At 41.2% G+C, this 20186-nt stretch overlaps 1 protein-coding gene and 1 long non-coding RNA gene across 3 annotated transcripts; both read right to left on the reverse strand.

Moving 5' to 3' along the window:
• Positions 1 to 981: 981 nt before the first annotated feature.
• On the reverse strand, positions 982 to 1891 carry LOC115011215 (uncharacterized). Its single transcript, XR_003832563.1, has 3 exons — positions 1658 to 1891; positions 1247 to 1346; positions 982 to 1068 (listed from the first exon to the last, which is right to left on the reverse strand). It is a non-coding gene; the product is annotated as an uncharacterized LOC115011215 (long non-coding RNA).
• Positions 1892 to 11899: 10008 nt separating this feature from the next.
• Positions 11900 to 20080, reverse strand: LOC115010922 (YTH domain-containing family protein 1-like). Of its 2 annotated transcripts, none has more exons than XM_029435834.1 (6): positions 19616 to 20080; positions 18844 to 18868; positions 16932 to 17011; positions 15013 to 16647; positions 14770 to 14814; positions 11900 to 14524 (listed from the first exon to the last, which is right to left on the reverse strand). In XM_029435834.1, exons 1-6 carry the CDS (start codon positions 19640 to 19642, stop codon positions 14498 to 14500), a joined length of 1839 nt encoding a protein of 612 aa, XP_029291694.1. In that variant the 5' UTR covers positions 19643 to 20080; the 3' UTR covers positions 11900 to 14497. The 2 variants fall into 2 exon arrangements, with proteins under 2 accessions (XP_029291694.1, XP_029291693.1); XM_029435833.1 differs by having other exon boundaries at positions 15004 to 16647.
• Positions 20081 to 20186: the final 106 nt, after the last annotated feature.

A 20186-nucleotide genomic window follows, 5' to 3' on the forward strand; every position in this document is an offset into this window, starting at 1 on the left:
TAAATCTAACATGTGAAATAAAATCATCTCCTCTGTCGCTTTAAAATGAAACCAGTGTAATATTTATGGTTTTTTTTGTAATTTAGTAAACCCTTGAACTGATGACAATAATAATCCGTCCATCACAGATGAAGCTGATGCTGATAAGATACGACAGGCTAGCTGGTAGAAAAGAAACCCGCCCACGTAACCTCTTTATCACTCATCGATGTTTCAATGGCAGCGTTTTATTGACAATATAAGGCTCAGGAAAATAACTGACTCCAGCTTCTTGCAGCAAATTATCCTCGAGACCCGCTCGCTATAACCCTTCAAGATATTCCGTCACCTTATCTCTTCCTCACCTCCCTGTCTTTTCACTCTACACAGAGCTGAAAGAGAGCAGGGCCTTGCATGTATGTACATAATTGGCACTTTACTGTCATATCAAATTCATATCAGCGCAGGGTCTTGGGCTGGGAAGAACAATGAGGGCCAGACAAAAGCGTGGCTCGGTGCTCTGAGAGTCGCCCTGATAACCGCAGCATAGGCCGGTCAATAAAACCAATCATCTCTAATCTTCTTATGGGGGACTAAACAGTTCCCCCAGATACTCCACAATGCCCACTAGACACAATGCACGCCGCACTGTACCAATATAAGGACCGCACCAACCGGGAGGAAAACAATGTCTGAACCATCACCTCAGTGTACGACCTCATCAACCTTATCTCCAACTGCATTATTGTCATCTAAACATACTAAGTTCTTTGGGGGGGGGGGATATGAAATTAACTAAAGTTTATGTGATTTATGGCAACATTTAGAAGAAACAGAATCCTGTTTAATATGGGTTGTGGGAAAATTTATTTCTATAATTAATGTTTCATGCAATGCATTTCAACAATACATCTTAAAATAGCTAGGGTGTTTTCTACTTTGTAAGTATGTAGTGGACTTGCAAAACCATTCATTTCGCTTGAGTATATTTGTGTGTCCTCACATCGTCTGCCCCTGGTTACAGTGATGAAGAATGGAGCAGAGAAACATCTCCTGGACTCCATTCTGCTGTTTCTCTGGATGCATCTCCTGCAACACACAACAGAGATGATTAAAGGTCAGCACCTCATCTTTTAGCTTTTAGACTCCCACAGTTTCACCCCTCTGAATATCAATATTAAAGCGATTCTAAAATTACTGCTATCTTGACCTTAAAACATACAAACAAATGATGTATTAAATAATATAAAATGTTGGGTTTGATCACATTTCCATAATGCTCCTCCAGCCCCAGACTTGAATACAGCTGTATGCAAAACCTCTCTGATGCTCCAACGCCCAAACCTCTCGACTGGGGCCTACCCAATCTGCAAAAAAAAAAAGTGTGGGGGATGGGAGAGGTCAGCGGGGTGAGGATATATGGTTAATGTAGCACGATCCATTTAAAGAATATATATATATATACAGATATAATGTCATATATCTAGCAAAGCACAAAATATATGTTGGCCAGAGGAAAAATACGGATTTTCAAAATAAAACGGATGAAAAAATAATGTACAATTGGAATGCAGGGGAAAATTATAAATAGAATTATAATACCTTTTTTTTTGTTTATTTGCAGTTTTTTTATGTTTAAATGTCCCATATAATGCATGACAAGAGGTGCATAACCCACTTGCTCCATTTATCTGTCTCCCGTCTTCCTCAATCTCCCTCTCTCTCCTTCGCTCACTTCTTTAATGATGTTTGGCTGAGGTGCAGGTTAATTGCAGGGTTAACTGACGGCGTAGAGGAGCGCTGTACTGTGAATATGAGACGAAAGTGAGGTTTAGTCACAGTGTGTGGATGGGAAAAAGCTGTGCATAACTTTTTATTTAATTGTTGCAGGTTTTGGTGCTGTGTGTGTGTGTTTGTGTGTGTGGCAGAGCAAGAAAGAGTAAAAGAAGGATACTCCACATGCACTTATAAAACCGCATCAGCTGGGCGTGAATGAGCATCAGTAAGAGCAACGCTTTGAAGGGAGGTTAAACGTGTGCCTTTGTTTTCATGTGAACGGCTGACATGCAGGATTTGTGTAAAACTCACCTCAGCAGTGGTGTCACCTCTGCTCTCTGTCTCAGTGGAATACAAAAAAATAAATGTCTTTGCCGCCAACGTATTACACTCATTGGAATTTGACTTGTTGTACAACAGCTAGTAATGAATTTCTATGGAGGCAGTTAATGCTTATTCAGTGCGTGTGTTCAGAAGTCTATTTCCTCTCCAACCTGCCGACTGCTCAGACTGCAGCACATGACTGAGGAGCAGCTTCATGTACAGCCTAATGATAACAAGCATGAACTTATAGCATGCATGCATGTATGAAAGACTTATCTAGACAGACATACGCTCATATACACTCTGGGGTCAATTTTGCACCACTTATTTATCAATGTGTGCCGTTTATTCACACAAGCGTCTTCACACGCGTGAACATTACGTGTTATCAGCAACACCACTCCAATCTAAATCTTTATGCAACCATTAATTCTATGAGATATCGATTTGCTTCACTCTGTTGTCAGTAAATACACACACACGTATTCAGATAAAATGTACACACACATACACACACACACACTTAGGGAGCGTTCAAGACAGATTTGAGATGCAACAGTCTTTTAAACATGTAATAAACATGCAGACACAGACAAGATAATGACCCTTTTCTACTGGCTGTGTCACAAACAGATCAATGCAAACAGCTCATGACATTTATCAGTGAGTCAAGGACCTCCACATTAGTACTGATGCTACCTCGCTGGTCAAGTGGCTCAACATTATTGATATGCGAGTCCACAAAGCAAAGGACAAAAGTCACTCGTCTATAAAACATCCAAATGAGGAATTGCTAGATCCTGTGTATGAAATAATAATTTGAGAAATTGTGCTTTTGTGTTTAAAGCCTGCCTATGTGTGTGTGTGTGTGTGTGTGTGTGTGTGTGTGTGTGTGTGTGTGTGTGTGTGTGTGTGTGTACACAAGTCATTATTCTAGAGACAAGGGACAGTATATCTCTCAGCAAATGTACAGTACAATTTTACTCATTGTGAAATGATAAACTGTGACATCTAGGATTTCGGGGTTTTCTGCTACGTGCGGCCAAAATTCAACTACAGAATCTTCCTCGACGCACACAAATGACTTTTAGAACAACTTTTGACCTCGTGACACACAAGCCCTTCAATGCTATTTTGCATTTGATCTAATTTTGTGTAGGTATGTCTTTGTGTGTGTGTGTGTGTGTGTGTGTGTGTGTGTGTGTATAAAATACTTGATGTTTTATTGCTTGAATGTATCTCATTGCAAGGAGCACTTCATTAAATTGAAATAAATTCAATAGCACTGGAATTTCTAGCTACACAAAAATATTAGTATGTAAAAACTAATTTAAAATAATTACTATTCAAAAAAAGCCTGTCATGACGGTGGCATATAGCTGAGGTGCAGTGGAGGCTAAACTTTATCAGCTATCATCATATTTCATGTGTGCATTAACTTGGTAACCCAGAAACAATTATAGTAATAGGAGAAGACTATAATTTATATTAACTCAGATTGCAATCAATTTTCTTTCTAGGAGAACAAATAAGATGTTTAGTAGAAATTAAAAAAAGATATCTTTAGGTAATATTTCTGCATCAATAAGCTTACCTGTTAGGACATTAGCTTTACTGAGGCTCTAAAAGAAGTACGTTTCATCCTGAGAGCAGGTGTAACACATTGTATCCATAGTACAGTAAAGTTTTCCTCAAACTTCCAGCTGCCAACTCTCTGAGTCTAAGGTGAGTGTGCATATGTGTGTAAGGGACTTGGTAATAGCCGACTTGCATGGTTTAATATAGGCTAGTGTTTGTTGTATCTTGCCATATATTACCATTTCTCCTTGGAGGGGCCCCTTGCATTCAAATCAGCGGCCGGCTGCCTGATCGTAGAGGACAGCTTACTAGGCCCCTTGAATTGTTCACCAGGAACAATAGATTCCTTTGTCAACGTGTTTCTCTTTCTCTCCCTGGACAATACTGGAGGGTCCTTCTGGCTCTCTGCACTTAAGAAATGTTTGCAAAATTACACCTCTTTATATGCCTCTCAAAACAAGTAGCAGTGCCAGTATAAAAGTGTGGGCGGTTTAGGGGAAAAAATGCACCGGAGATTCCTTCCTTTTCTCTTTGATAAACTTCAGTCAAAGTTTTAAAGGAAATTTCCTGCATTTAAGAAAAGCTTACCAGCACCTTTGTTTACTTATTTTCCTGGAGCCCTTCGTTAATTTGAAATGTTTCAAGCCTACTTAGCTGTAAGTAATGCTAAATATGACAAGAAAAAAGAAGCACACATTATATACATATTTTACAAAGAGGTATGTAAGAAAAATCAAACGAATAAAAATAACACGATTTGTATTTAGAATAAATTATATAAGAAATAACATTAAACTAGCTTTAAAATATTACATTAACGCATTAATCCCCAAAACTTTTCTGATCACGTGATGCATGTTAATTATTTGGGTTCAGAGTGTCTCCTTGCTGTGTTGCAGCAGAGTCCTGTTATAAACTATAAGCTGTGTATCTGCATAACGAGCTTATAGTGCGGAGCTGCCCACCGGGCCGCAGCGCTGACCTCTCCCTCCTCCTGATGAATAGGCCCATAAGCAGATGCCCAGCTGTGCCTATTCGGGCCTTCAACAGCATTTCGGAAATCGGTATGATTTCCCTGGGAAAGTTGCCTCTCCACACCCGGACAATTTCTCCAACAATGTCCACTGTTTTTTTCTGTTATTATTATTATTATTATTATTATTATTATTATTATTATTATTATTATTATTGTTATTATTATTAAATATTATTGTTGTTATTATTATGCGTTTTCGTAGTGGTATAGTAGGCTATATTTTAATCAATCATTCAAATAAATTCAGAAAGGTGAATTTGCGTATAGACCTGACAGAAAGAGCGAATTGGAATGGGTTGAGATACGCTGATGTGTGTTTGTGTTTACAGGTGAATGGTGCAACGTTACAGAACTACGTTAACAAAAAGAATACAATTTCTATAAGACACGAACTAAAATAACATCTTGATGTTTTCTTAGCTTATATCATTTTTTTCCGACATTTTCTGTGAAATGTCACCATAAAGGACGCATGTTCCGCAATGGTTAGAAATGTATTGCTTTAAATGAAATGATACTTTACATCTATGGTGTCATTTCCCCTGGAATATGCTTAATGTACGGGAGTCCTGTATGAGCCTGACCCTGCAGTTAACCTCTCTGTGTTCACCGTATTTTTTAGTCAGCTGTTTGCGCCAACTGTGTCATTTATTGTCACACCACAATTGAACAACACAGTGTCTTTGGCATGTTACATCCTCTCACTTGAACCTTTATTTTAAACGCTCAGCCAAGCTTCACCTGCAGCAGAGAATGACCGAGGCTCACACAGACAGGTGTGGAGAAAATTACAAACGTCATACAAATTTGTTTTGAAATGATTTTGGTGATAGTACACATTAAACTCCACCGCGGCACGTTCCTTAATGTAATTCAAATGCACAGGAATATTTTCCCAGCGTACCTCCAAAGTCCAGGGGCCGCAGCCCGCACAACTGGGGCCGACTCTCCTCTCTCTTTTGTTGGGGCTATTGTGGGGGGCTGCGTGTTGGGATTGGGGGTGTAATGAGGGGGCTGCGACCCCCCGATGGGGGTGCATTTGCTGTCCAAAGACCGTTAGACAGTGTCTGAATGAATGGGGCCTGAATGTCATTGTAATGCACAGGGACAACTCCCCCTTCATTCAGCTTAAGATGTGGAGGCCGCTGCTCGGCAGAGGGAGAGACGAGGGGAGGAAAAAGCAACCGCAATTCAATTCACGAGCTCGCTCGCGCTCTCTTTGCTTCATCGTGCCTGTGGAGACACACGGAGGCGACTTTCACTCCCAGTTAGGCGTTATGCCGCTGCGTTTTCTGCACAGATGAAGGCCTACGGTTGCCCACACTGGAGAGAAGATGTGATGGCGCCACAGTCAGGTGCATAGATGGAGGATACCCGCAACGACGAGAGTAAGACACAACAAAGGATTTTGAGTCCTAGCCAGCGTGGATTTTATCAGTATAGGCTATATTTGGACAGGGGACGCTTCTCCTGTAGCAGGTGGCCGCTCTGCAGGCTGGGTGATTTTGTTTTCCTCATTTTTGGCAGCGGGGAACCAATAGACCTATAGGCCTAACAAATGACTTGCATAAGTGAATTGACTTGCATTCATGTAAATGCAGGAAGGTCGTTTTGAGATGTAGATTGCGACGGGGGCTCAGATGAGACAATAGGCACGGCTGTTAAAAGAGTTAATAATTGCATTTGTTTGAAAAAGAGCACATTTGCGATTCTATAGGCTCAGATATCGAGAGTGGAGGGCAGCGGTTTCATCCTAACCACCGCTGACGATTCCTCCTCTCCATCTCTTTGTTCAGCCAACAGTGGGAGGTAGACATAAGCTGCAGAAGGAGGGAGAAACATTTGAAAATCCAATGACATTTTTCTTCCGGTACAGAAATCGATATATTCCTGTAGGATTTTAGTGGAACGGCGTTGAAATGCAATATATGAAAACATGTAGATTTATTATGACTTGTGTGTTAAAGAAAAATATCAAATATATGTTTAATTACACAATTTGAGGATATGCTGCAGACTGCAGGCCCACATTTGGGTCAACTTTCAAAAACATTTTTGCTTAAAGAAAAGAGAGGCCAGGTCTCTTAACTGACACTTTAGTCAATTTAAAATATATAATACAATTATTCTCGAAATCAAAAATGTAAATTCAAACCTTTATATGGTAACAGCAAGCAAAATGTATGCTTTTCCAATATCCAAAAGAATGCTAGAGGAAAGCATTTAGTAGAGCTGATACATATCTAGGCCTTATATAGGTCATAGCAGCAAAATGGCAGACGACCTAACAAGTCAACACTTCTCAAACCAATAAAATAACTGTTTTAGTCAGAGCCAAAAAGGGGACTACTGTAATTACAATAATCAATCACATAATCAATTAGACTATAGGGAATTTCCTCCAACATGTTAATGTACACATAAATGTACCATACTGTGTAACTTAAAAATGCACCACATCAATAGTGTATCGCTATCTTCACCTTTAACGCAAAATATGTAGTGATGTACACTGCTGCAGCAGCATATGGTTTTAGCCCAGACCATCTGGGATCACAGGCCTCAGAAGGATAAATGTGTAACAGTCACGATAATCTTTTACAGATTTAGATACAGTTCTATGTGGATGTTGCAGAACACTTTGGCAAATGGCATGCTGATATGGGCCTGTCAGCACCAGGGATGTAGTGAAGGGTTAATACATTTACTAAAAGCTCATTTTAAATGAAGTTAAATTTGCAAAGTAGAATCCACCTTATGGCCACCTTTACACCTTGCCATAATTCAAGTGTAGAGGCCGATAGGCTGTGAGTTAGGTTTGTGTCACAATGGTCACAAAGTGCAGGTCATAGTCTAATTTATCCACTTTTTTATTTATCACAAATACAAACATTTGTAGCAGCCATTAGCTGCTGGTCATGCACCTGCCGAGGTTAAACCTTCAAGGTCTTGGTATTCCGGTGCACACAAGCTACAGTGGAACTGCCATGGTATGTTGGCTTCCTCTGCATGCAATATTGCATTTGTTAGTAAATGCCAACTATCGACTACAACTTTTAATCTGTAAACAGTAGTCTGCCCCGTGCATGCATGCATGACGAGCTGCAGAAAGTCAGGCCGGTGGTTTCAAGGACATTTGAGGCTGATGAGGATTTGGTTTTAATGGGGGGAGGTGTGGAGGAGAGGGGGGGGGGGGCTTGGGCCCCGGGCCATGACGTCATTGTGCGCCCATGTAATCCTTTTGCGCTGAAGCCCAATCAGCAGAGACTCGCAATTGTCTAGGATGGGAAGAGAGGGGCGCTCTAATCCGGGAGACAGTGGATCACACAGCCCGAAAGAGAGAGAGAGGAGAGCGAGAAAGGGGGGTATGCATCCAGGGCTGGATTGTGCCTGAAATGGGTCAGATTAAAAAGACACGAACCAAAAGGAACCGACTGACTCTTGGTGGAGAGAGGACCTTTCCGAAGACGAAGAAACCATTTTTTCCCACCTCAAACACCAGAAAATCAGCCTGCCGATTTAACGATCTTTAGGGATATGCTAGAGTGCTGTGTGGCGCATAGAAGAACGCCTTACCTTTTTCCAGATATACAGTAGTCTAATATAAAAAGTAGCCATCTGTAGTTTGTCAGCTGCATGAGAGAAGGCATCGCGCGTTTTGTCCGAGGGCGTTGATCGTGGACAAGTCGGGGAACTGCATTCAAGCCAAGTTAAATGGAAAATACTGTACTCTTCGCAGTGGGATGTATGACTTCAAAGAAATAGCTTTGTGACGTGCTGCCATCGTTGCTTTCTTCTCTTTTCACTGGTGTCTTTGTGTTTCGGGTCAGGCTAATGTCGTAAATTGAATGGTTTTGAGGAAGGACAAAGCGAGAGCCTGTGTAGCTTCAGCTGTCATTCTGTGCTAGGTAACCCGCCAAGAGATGCGTAATTGACGCACAACCACAGAATTAGAGAGTAGACGTGTTTATAAATGCTATGCTAATAACAAGGTTGTTTTTTTTTGTGTTTTTTTTCAAACGGTACAAGCTCTGCTCCACATCCTTTGATTATGGGCTGTATGCTGATTGGGTTTAATACCGAGCTTGTGGCGCAGTGATATCAATATTTCTTTGCGTGGAATCCAAAGAGGCGCAGAAGAATGTGGCCGCGCGCATTACTGCTGGTGTAGGCTATAAATCGGCTTTAGAATTGAGTGTCGACATGCATGTGTGTGTGTGCGCGCGCGCGATTGTGTTGCAAAATCGGCTTTAGATTTGTGTATGAGTGTGTGTGTGTGTGTGTGTGCGTACGCCGGAGCGCGCGCGCGCACGGAAACGGGAGCTGTACTTAAATCGCAGTCATGCAGTCTTGTGTCCTCGTTGGCGGCAGATGCTGGAGGTTTGAGAGTGGGGAAGTCAGACAGGGTTGGAGGCTGCTGGATTGGCTTCATTCTGCACCCTGCAGGGTGAGGAGGCTACTTCTTGAAGGGTTGTCACTCTGCGTGTTCACAGCGGACCTTGATTTAATGTCCATACAATTAAGGCACGCGGTGAATGCCAAGAGAGGAATCTGCACAGCATCATACTTCACGTTTTTATCTCTTCGTGGTTTCCCCAGGCCGCAGGCTTTAGTTTACTACTTTGACCCTTAATGTTACAGAAACAGGCCCTGGCTGCCAACCATAGCAGCAGGAAAAAGCTGACTGCTGTACTGTCACTCAACTGCGCGTGAGTGTGTGCGTGAGCACGCGCAAGCATGCATGAATGCCTGTGTGTGTGTGTGTTTGTTGATTTGACTGGGTGAGCGCAATGCGTACTTTGATAGGATATTACAGCATCTAATGAAATTACCGTCTGTTAACTTTTACATTATGTCTTTAGTCAGAAATATTGTTTTTAAATGTCTGTTTAGTTTTGTGATTTATCAAAAAAATGTAAAACGCCTCGCGCAGAAGACGACGCAGGTTTACGAAAACAATTGGACTTTCGCCAAGTGGGGTCAATGGCCTATATGGGGTTTAACAAATCTTTCGGGAGTCATTTCCATTTTGAGAAGCCTAGTCTTTACTACGATTACATTTTTTTGGGCAAATTTATGACCTTGCGAAAGCTTTTTAAGTAAGCAGTTTTCATCTTTTTGGAGTAAAAATGAATTTATTGTCAGGCATAAGGTCAACCCATTTAAAGGGAGAACGTTACCATAAGATGAAATATAAATATAATCAATATTTATATTTAAAATGTAGACTAAACATAAGTAGCCTAGGACTCAAATCGTTGGCTAATGCTTCTGATGCACCGGCCGCAAAGCCTGCCTACAAATTAAACCGGCAAAGTGTGTCTGATAATGGAAACATCCGCCGCTGTTAAAGCATTAATGCTAAATGCTCATCCTTAGGAGCCTGTGCGTAGTCTATTAAAGCCCTATTGTGACTGTTAAATATTTAACAAAATATCACGGGCTAACACTAAGGTTCTGTAAGTCTCAGATATAATAAATTATTTCACAGGCGAAAGTAGGCCAACAGTCCACCACACCTTGACTGTGTGCCTCAGACCTCAGGCCTTCAAACCGACGATGGCTGCAGTGTTTAGTCGGATGGAGACAACGTATAGAAGTGTAAGTGAGGCAATGCCACCTACAGGCGTCCTTCTGACAACGCATGTTTGAAGCTGTAGCCCAGTGAAGGCCGTAGGATTTAAACCTGCACTACATTAGAATAAATAAACCAAAAGTTAATATATAAATAAGTTGCACAGGCAACTCTAGTTTTACAGTCGTCACTGAAGTAAAATGTGGTATCAGATTTAATCCCTCACTGAATATTCTTAATATTTTAAATTCATCTCAGAGAATTATGGTTTTAATGACAAACTCAATGTCTTCATTGCATATTTTTAAAGATAAATTACATTTTGTAAGAAATAATGAACCAAATTAATCTGGCCAATTTGGCCAAAGTTGTATTTTCTTTCACATACAGTGCATCATAGGTTCATTATTGTCAGCTTTCATGTAATTCAAACGTGTCTTCCCATATTTGAATTGCAAACAACCATAATATAAATAACCTAAATGTAATGTCTCTTTTTAATCAAGATTTTTAGCATTCTGCCAAATACAACATCATCTTTATATTTATGCTATACACTGTTTGCTCCAGATTGATATTACGAGTCTATTGCAGAGCCTGAATGTGATATATATATATATATTTTTTGTTTGCCTCAGTTCAATGCATGCTTTGCTTTGTAATGATGTGACACCAAATAAAGCCTGAGCTACATTGAGTTTTCTGCTTGTGATTCTCTTGTGATTCTTTTATGTGAAATTGTACATGGCAGTCATGCCAACGCTGCACCATGCACACAATATTTGCAAAACTACATCGGATGTGAATTATTCTTAAAGACATAAAATGTAAAACTTTTGAATATTGCAAACAACTATTTGAACAAACTCCCTCGGTGATCTCTAGAAAAAAAGGATGAACTCTTTTGGAAGCGTATAATTCATTGTACAGTAATATATCTTTGAAGGAAGGCAAGGAACATCTCCACCATTTCATAGAAGATCACCTGCATAGTTGTTACTCCAGAGAGTTCTTTACTTCATTATGTGACTGGAACATCCTGCAAGCAGCTCCCCCAAATCAGCACCACGGAGAGCTCCTGTCAAGGAAAGAAAATACAATCTTTTGACACGTGTGGAACAATATGTTATTTTGTAAACCTTTGCTGAATACCAAAACCATTATACATTTTCAATGTGTAAAACAAAATGTGTACAGGACATCTCAGCCTAAACTGGATTTTCAAAAAATAGCTTTGCTAAATATGTAGGCTATATGGATTTAAACCAAAAGCCTCGGTCTTTAAATGCACATATATGATGAATACGCCATTTTCTATTTATTTAACATATTTTAAATAGCATTAAGTGTTATCCCAGGCAGCAGCACTTCCATTTGTTGGCTCTATCATGTTCTGTTGCAGATCACTTGAGCCTGTGGAAACAGGTCTGCTTTGATAACAGATACAGTATAAAGTCAACATGATTTAAAAAAAAAAAAAAGACAACATAAAGAAACAATTCCAGCTGAGAAAAACCTTTCAGTGACATTTAAGCACTGGAGCTGTCCTCCAGAGCTTCTTCTGTTTGTACAAGGTCACTGTAGGTGGCTGTTTACATATCAACAGAGAATTCATGAGAGCAAGACAGTCATTTCTGAATGGACAGTTTATTAAGGCTTGATTTCTTCTATAAAGAAAAACCAAGATAGATCTTTTCAACAAGTTATGCCCACTACAACTGTGGTCTATAAGATAATCAATGTTTATTTAATAGTTCATGTCATTAATCATTTTGTAGTGTTGATACATATATTTTTATGGCTAACCCGACATCCCTCTATTGCAACAAACATCTTCTGACAGTTATCATTAACGTGCACGTGAGCCCTGTTCTATAAATCACAACCAGTTCATGCTTCCTGAGGCAAAGACGGCTGCGACTCAGTCTTCGGTGGCATCCTTTAGCTTCTCGCCTGCCCCTGACTCTACGCTGGATGGAGAGAGCGGTGACGGGGAAGGCAAACATGTGAAGGGCGTTCACCGTATTGCTTGGATCAACCTAGCTATTGATTAGTGCAGGTAAAAAAGAGAGGAGGTGGAGAAGAAAGGATCTTGTTAGAGGTCAGTTCTCTAGATTACACTGGCCAGATAAAAAATACAATGCAGCTTCACACGTTTGGAAATACAGTTAGGAAGCATTCGGTTCATACTCACACTCGAGTGACCTCAGCAAAGTGCAGAACTTCTGCCATCTCAACTAATAACGGGGTTGTGACAGAATCAAAATAGATCAAATACACCGTCTAACATAATCTGAAAAGACCAAACAACTTAACGTGAATGAGTTCAGGCCACAACTGTCAAGATTATTGGTTTCAGGTCAAACATCTTTGACCAACAAAGTTTTGAATTGGGATCTGAATATTTGATCAGGTTACCATGACGCGACATCAACTCTTACACAAATACACAAAAATGCCAAAAGGAGAAAAGACAGCAGTGTCTATTGGCAGAATTCCTCTCTGCATCATGGTAACCTCACAATCCACAAAATACTGAACTAACAGCTTCAAACTAATCAAGAGGAAGAGAACCTGCTGGTCTCAAACGCTCGCTAAAATAAACTGCATTCTGGCTTTGAATGCTCTGAAACGACTGACACGAGAAAAGGGAGGGGGACGGGACACGTCCTTTAAAGGACCGTTAACTAAACAACATCACCACTCTCACCTCACAGACAAGCTGCAGGATGGATAACAGTTTAACATTTTCCAGCAGACTTCCTATATTGCAGCTTGCCATGCATGGGCACACACATGTATTAGTGACTGTTTTTTTTAATATCCAATCTTTTTTTTTTTTCTGTTGACATACCTGAAAGTACTTTACTGTATCATAATCAATGGTTTCAGTCTAGAACAAACTATTTTTTTTCAACAACCAAAAAACACACAGAAACCACATTTCATTCTTATTTTTTTCTTACTCGATAGTAAATCAGTTACATTAATTTTTAGGTTATACATTTTTAGGCTTTCTCCATGAATATATAGGCTCCTACGTTAAAGCTTAGCATTACGACCAACATGATAGACTTAGCAAAAACAAATTTGAGGGGAAAAAAACAAAAATAAAAACAGGATTAAGACAGAATGATGGTGAATGGACAAACATGTGAACCCCTCCCCCCCCAATTTTGTGAAACAAAAACGCAAAAGCAACAATTCATTCAATGTAGCAGTTACATCATTACATAATTCTGATTATAAAACAATTTAAAATGGTGGATGCGACAATTCTCTCAGACTGGGTTGCGTACACAAGCAGAATCTCCTGTTGAAACATACAAAAGACCCTTTCAAGACAAACATCAAAAAAGAAAGCAAAGCAGAGGGGTGTGAGGAGGTCAATAGTACAATTTTTTTGACTTAAATGTGAGAGTTCTGGTTGTGGAGGACACATCCATGGTTTCTTTTCCCAGAGGCCTTTGCAATTCCTCCTCAGAAATGTCTCGAGTCCCGTGTGACTTCACACTATCCCTGATTTCTCCAGCAGTGTCACTGTTTGAGCAGTTCTTTTGAGAAGTCACCAATAATTAGAAAAAAAACATTAAGGCTCCAGAAAACAGGTTTCTGAAATGAAAATTGTCAGTAGTAAGCCAAAAAATAGAGATTTTGTTGATCTGAATGAAAAATAGATAAACCATTGAAGTTGTATTATCGCACAGCTCCAAGTCCGACATGGCCTTTGGGATCCTCCAACCCGGTTGGCACAGTTAAACCTCTGAAGCGTGGCAATGTTGCCCCCAAATGGACAAATAGGGGCAGGACACATCCGTTCCTGATTGTACTGAAATATAAAGTGGCAGATTCTTTTTCTCCATGGTACAGTCAAACCCTGATTCAATTGGAAAGAGGTGGGGGGGGGGGGGGGGGGGGTCGGGGCAGTAGAGAGAAAACCAGTCTGGTGAGAGAAGAGTACGAGATGGAACGGGAAGAAAAATGTTTCTTCAAAAAAAAAACTGAACTAAAGAGTGTGGTGGTGGCTAGGTAATACATTAAATCAGCTTGCTATCCCTGCACAAGAAGTAGGTGGTACATGGGGCAAAAAAAGCACAAGTCTCGACAATGGCAGATTCACCAGAATTAAATAGAAAAAAATGAAGGGCTTGGTTGCATTTTCAAATTCTTCTGTCTCTTAAATCAAAAGTCCTAGTGTAACTGTTGATCAAGCCAAGGATAAATGTCTTCTATTGTTTATTCCGGTTTTGGCGCTCCTGTTTGGAAATAAAAACAAAAACATTAGATATTACAAACATTACATAACAGCACAGTAAACTGCAGGACATTTTGAGGAGGTCTACATACATCTATTTAAAGCAGTGATCCAATATTAAATGATCAAATCATTTATCCTCACCGAGTGAATGACACAATACAATCATCAATGAAAATTATTAAAGGTTTTTAATACTTGTGGGGATAATCAATGACACTAGCAAGAAATTATGACAGTTCTTACCTGATCCAACCGAGAGCGGTTCTGTATCGGAGAAGGCTCAAAAGTCTGTCAAAAGGAGCAAATAAGAAGAAACAGAGAAAAACAAGAATTAGTCGCTCAAAAACAAATAAACATTAAAAACTAACTAGCATTTAAAAATGTTATTATCCAGAATGAACTTGTATTGTAATCAATGGTGCCAAATGTGTATTTTTGGTATATTTAAGGTTAACACAGTAAGATTACTGTGCCCACCTGGCGCACCTCCTCCTCTTCCTCCTCCTGCCTCTTTTCATAATGGGAGAAGTCATCAAAGATGGAGGTGGTGTGTTTGTAGGTGGCGATGATCTTGAGCACCTGCTTGGCCTTCTCCAGAGGAACCTCCTGGGTGTCACGGGAGTTGGTCACTGGCTTGTTGTCGTTGTTCTCCAGGCGGATGTGGCGCAGCTGGCTATTAGGCACGTCCTTTACAAACAACCAGTCCACGTCAAACTTGCCCTTCCACTTGTCCTGTGCCCAAACACCAGCACTGGTGCCATAGTCCACTGGTGAACGCATCTCTGCCACACCGCAGAAATGACCACTGCCATTGACACTGAACAGAAGGTACACGGGGCCTTTAGCATTCATGGCCCGGAAGGCTGAGTCCAGCCGCTTGTTGCCGTGCTCCGTGCTGCACCAGATGGAGTACTTGATGGAGCGATGGATATCGTCCTCGGAGTAGCTCTTAATGATGAAAACACGTCCATTCTTCAGGTTCCATTCAAAGTCCTTGGGGTTGTAGCTATGGGAGGCACGCAGCTTATCCAGTACTGGGTGGGACTCTCCCCCAGGTCCCTGGCTGGCAGAAGTTTGAGGGCCACCGTTCCCACCACCAACCATACCCATCATACCACTACCGTCATGGCCAGGGCCACCCTGCCCGTAGCCTTGGTTACGGTTGCGGGGGGCAACCCAACGGGTCTGGGGTTGAGGGGGCTGGGTGTGGTTTTGGTAGGTCTGAGGTGGTGGCTGATGGTGCTGGTGATGGTGGGGCTGTAAGGTCATAGGCTGCATCTGGGGCTGCACCATAGACTGGGAAAGGGGATGCATGGGTCCTTGCTGCATGGGGCCTTGAGGTTGCATGCCATGAGGCATGCCAAGAGGCTGCTGTTGCTGCAGAGGAGCTGTGGCTACTTTAGTCACTGGGCCCTTCTCCCAGGTCCCGATGTTCATGTTATGTTTGATGGGTGGCGGGGGAAGAGCTCCCCCTGGATTGGGCATCCCTGGCTTCACCTTAGCTTTCAGCTGCTGCGGCTTGGCGGGTTTGCTGGCAATGGCTGCCCAGGAGGTGGGTTTGGGTGGTGGCATTCCAATAGGTGTGGCTCCGTTTCCTGTGGCTGCCACCACAGGTCCACCAATCACAGATCCCACAGCCTTGACACCTGAGCCCTGGCCAGTGACATCCCCTCCGATCTTCAAGCCAATCATACCCTGATCCAGGCTGTTCATACCAGGGGCTTTGTTGAGGGTGTCACTGTGAAAGCCCGTCTGACCATCAGGCACCAGGGTGCCCCCCAGGGAGCTGGGGGGATAGCTGTAGCTGCCACCGTAGGCTGAACTTTGAGTCTGCTGGCCCTGGGAGCCACTTGTGCCCCAAGCAGAGAAGGCAGGGTTTTCAGGGAAAAAATTAAACCTGTGGGGGTAGATGCTGCTTCCCAGGCCCCCCGGCTGACCAAACACTGTGTCTGGCATGAAGTGATGGTCTCCATTACTCAAGGCTCCATAAGGGGTGAGGTATGGAATAGGGGGGTCCCCACCTGTAGACCAGGGAGCCTCACTGAGGGGATACGGAAATCCAATGGAGGGGGCGTAGTAGCTGGACAGGTAGGGGTCGGTGATGGACTGGTAGCTGTTGTTCTGGATGAATGAAGGTCAGCAGACCCACAACATTAGCAAGTGACTTACAGTTTAACTTAAATAAAACTATCCCAGCTGTATTCTACATACCATACCATACATCATAGTATAATACTATATGTTTTAAATGTTATATTAGTATTAACACTACTGTTTTGAACATGCCACAGTTGCACACAGTTCAGTACTTTGATTATCACGTGACATGTTGATATCAGAAATATAAAAAAACAATATCATAATTTTCTTAACAACTGTCTTAAGATAGAGATATTGAGCTTTACCTGAGTTGATTGCCCAGTGAGGTATGGCTCAAAGTCATTGTCATGGACATTCTCCTTCTGATGCAGTGAACCATTTTGCACTGCAACCAAACAAAATTACATTAATGTACATTTAAATATATGGATAAATATATATGTTAGGTATATTGAAGACACATTTGGTTTTTTTCAACCCATTTTTAACTAGGTACACCCTGTTGAGATCAACAATTTATTTTACAAGGGCAATCTAGCCTGTGTTCGATCAAGTTGTTTTGGGTTTGAAATTATTTTACCTACATTTAAATTATTATGCTGTAAAAAAAGAAAAAGTATATTTCACTTAGTCAGCTCCAACATAGCACACACTAGATTTAAGGATAACCCTGTACAAAGATTTACTGATACTGATCTATCAAATGATATAATCAATTCACAAATGTAGTATTTAAATATATAAGTCCCTCTATGTGCATGTGTTCTTCCAAAAAACAATTAAATCACTAAGCCATGTCAAGATAAGCCTGTCCTGGAGGTGAATCAGCCTGTGGCCTGCTGCCAGCAAGGCCTGCAGGTGAAGAGTGAGTCAAGACCTGCCTGTCACTTCACCTCCTCCACCAACTGCAGTAAATCAAAGATGACTTGAACATCATAAATAATACAATTATGAGGCCATAACAACACTGCTGCCAATGCCAAAGTTAGTGAGGAACCAACAACAATGAATTACCAGTAAATCATTATGTACAACTGGGGTTAGTGGTGGCATTGAGGGACGAGAGAGACTGCCCCCCTCCACAAATATTCATGACTGCTGATTTAATTTGACATTTTTTGAACAAAAGGGATTCTGTGGTCAGCTTGAAGGGACCAACGCATAAAAGAAATCCACAGAAGCTTCTCAAACTACTGTCTGCTATTCTGTTTTAAACAGTCATATTCTTTTTTATTGCAAAATATGACTCCTGCCTTGGTTTCAAATGGTTTGCTCTAGCATCTGCCTGCCACTCTTCCATGGCCAGGAGAAGTCCTCTTTCCTCCTAGCTCACTAGGACCCAGACCATTTTGACTAATGTAGGAGCAGGAGCTGCACAAACCAATGTGCATGCCTTTACGGGGTTAGAATTAAGACAGGACCAGTGTATTTTATGAAATATGATACACATATCCTCAAAATAGGGATGGAAAGTAGCAAGGTAGATTATGCTGCAAGTGAAATCTCAACTAGATTCCAAACTGACAACCAGCTCAATTTGTTTGTGCAATGGCAAATCACAAACCTTTTACAACTTTCAAGGCTACAGGGGTTGAGCGTGTTGCACTCAAACAGCAGATATTATTTGGTTTTATTTAGTTGAAATACTCTTTGCATCCGGACAGCAATCAATAAAGCAAATGCTCTGACAAAAAAAGAAAAAAGATTCCATATCTGTGGCGGGACTTACCCATATCCATGTCTGTTGTTTACATTCATAATGAAACTTTGGGGGAATGGCTTGAGAGGGAGTATTGAAGGGACGGGATGTCAGTGCTGCCAACTTGGTGACTTTATCGCTATAATTAGCAACTTTTGGAACCACTACTTCTAGCTTCTTTCATTGGAAAATAATTGGCAACATTGGGCTGGGTTTTTCAGTTGGATAATTTGAAAACATCTAGTTTACTGTTGTTGGCTTGACCAATGTTACATACTCAAGCTTTAACTTATCATACTTAAAAGGATTACATTTGTAGATGTTGTTCACACTGTACCAAGACCCAGCACAATATGTCCAATCGTGTTCCCAAAATATTAGCCTGACAGTAGTGTAAATCAGAGACAGATTAAGACTCTGGTGTAAATAATGGTGATTTAGTCAGAGAAGGTGTAGCCAGACTAAAAAGATATCCAATCAAATTCAGTGTAGTAGTAATCTGTGATGCAACAACTCACCTTTAGATGCTTGTCCCTTTGATCTCTGCATCCATGTAGGATCATAAAAAGAAAAAAGGAGATATGGTTATTTTAAGTTGAATGGAGATTTCACACATAGGATTGGACTGAGTGCAGCATCTAATAATACCAATGCATTTCTCAAAGCTGAACATTATGACTATTCCTGAGAAGACGCAATGCAACGTTACTCTTCAATAAAAACTATAGATACTTACAGTTGGCTAAAATAGTTAAACGCTATTTATTTGGTGTGCAACTTGAGTTTGTTAAATCACGCACAACTTCGCTAGCTAACAGTAGCCTTTTTAAATGGCTTTATAAACGCAAATAGCATCAACGCAGCTTGCAACTTGGTTTGCCAGTTTACAGAGTCACCTTTTAAATAATGTTAAAGATTCACTGATTAAGTTAACGTTACGTTAGCTTGGACAGGTTTCATTTTACAACGTTAGCTTTAGGTTTCACGTATTTTGCAATAGGTGGCGAGTTTATTTATGCTACGTTGGTGGTACACACATCTGGTCACAGTTAAATATGCGTTTTAAAACTGTTTATATGCAAACGAATAACTTAGTGTCATCTTTCTTAAATGCCCGTTAAAACATTTTACCGTTTAACGGAATGAAGCTAACCTGCTAGCTACATGCACCGGCCAACATTAGTGGCTAGCTAACACTTCCGAGCAATAGCCATAGCCCAGTAAATCGTTAACGTTAGCAGGTAGCTAGCTTGCAAGCTCTCTACAGGCGAGGTACATCGTTCTTCCTACCTGAGGGTCAATGCTTGTGGCAGACATAATTCATTAAGCAAGTCCCTTGATTCTCACAGAGCCTGAGCTTGTGACTGGATTTCAAGCCCCGTGATTTTGAAAGCAAGTTCACAGCTCAGTTACAGTTAGCTATGTGGCTAGTTGTGCCGCTTAGCGTGTGGCTAGTAGTTCTAGCGCAGGCTCAGCTGTATATTTTCCGCTGTGTGCACGTATCCCAACTTCCACAGTTCAAGTCTGTCGGCTCGGATAACTGTGTCCGAAAGCAGTCAAGCCCTGGTACAGGTTTTCAGGTTAACGTTATATGTCGCCGATTGGAGCTTTCGGAGCTTGAATATTTCTGCCCTCGGTCGTCTTTTACTTTGTCTTTATTAGTCCAGAGAGACAGCCCTCCTCAGTTACGTTAAGCCCTGTACACTTCCCCAATGGCTGCTCCATCCGGGCTTTGAGCCGCCGCTGCAGTGCACGTGTTCCCCGCGGGGTGGCAAAAGTTTGAAGCATTCTTTCAGTTTAACAAAGTGAGTATAGCTAATATCTGTGATTTAGATAATACCGAGATAATGGAAATGAACCC

This window comes from Cottoperca gobio, chromosome 7, assembly GCF_900634415.1.
Source record: "Cottoperca gobio chromosome 7, fCotGob3.1, whole genome shotgun sequence".
Lineage (NCBI taxonomy): Eukaryota > Metazoa > Chordata > Actinopteri > Perciformes > Bovichtidae > Cottoperca > Cottoperca gobio.

Bases quoted from the DNA above. Each gene is read 5' to 3' on its own strand.
- LOC115010922 (XM_029435833.1), bottom strand. From the start codon at position 19,642: ATGTCTGCCACAAGCATTGACCCTCAG. The intron at 18,869-19,615 runs GTAGGAAGAACG...ACATGGATGCAG, and splicing joins CCACAAGCATTGACCCTCAG to AGATCAAAGGGACAAGCATC. The intron at 16,648-16,931 runs GTAAAGCTCAAT...TCATTCATCCAG, and splicing joins TCACTGGGCAATCAACTCAG to AACAACAGCTACCAGTCCAT.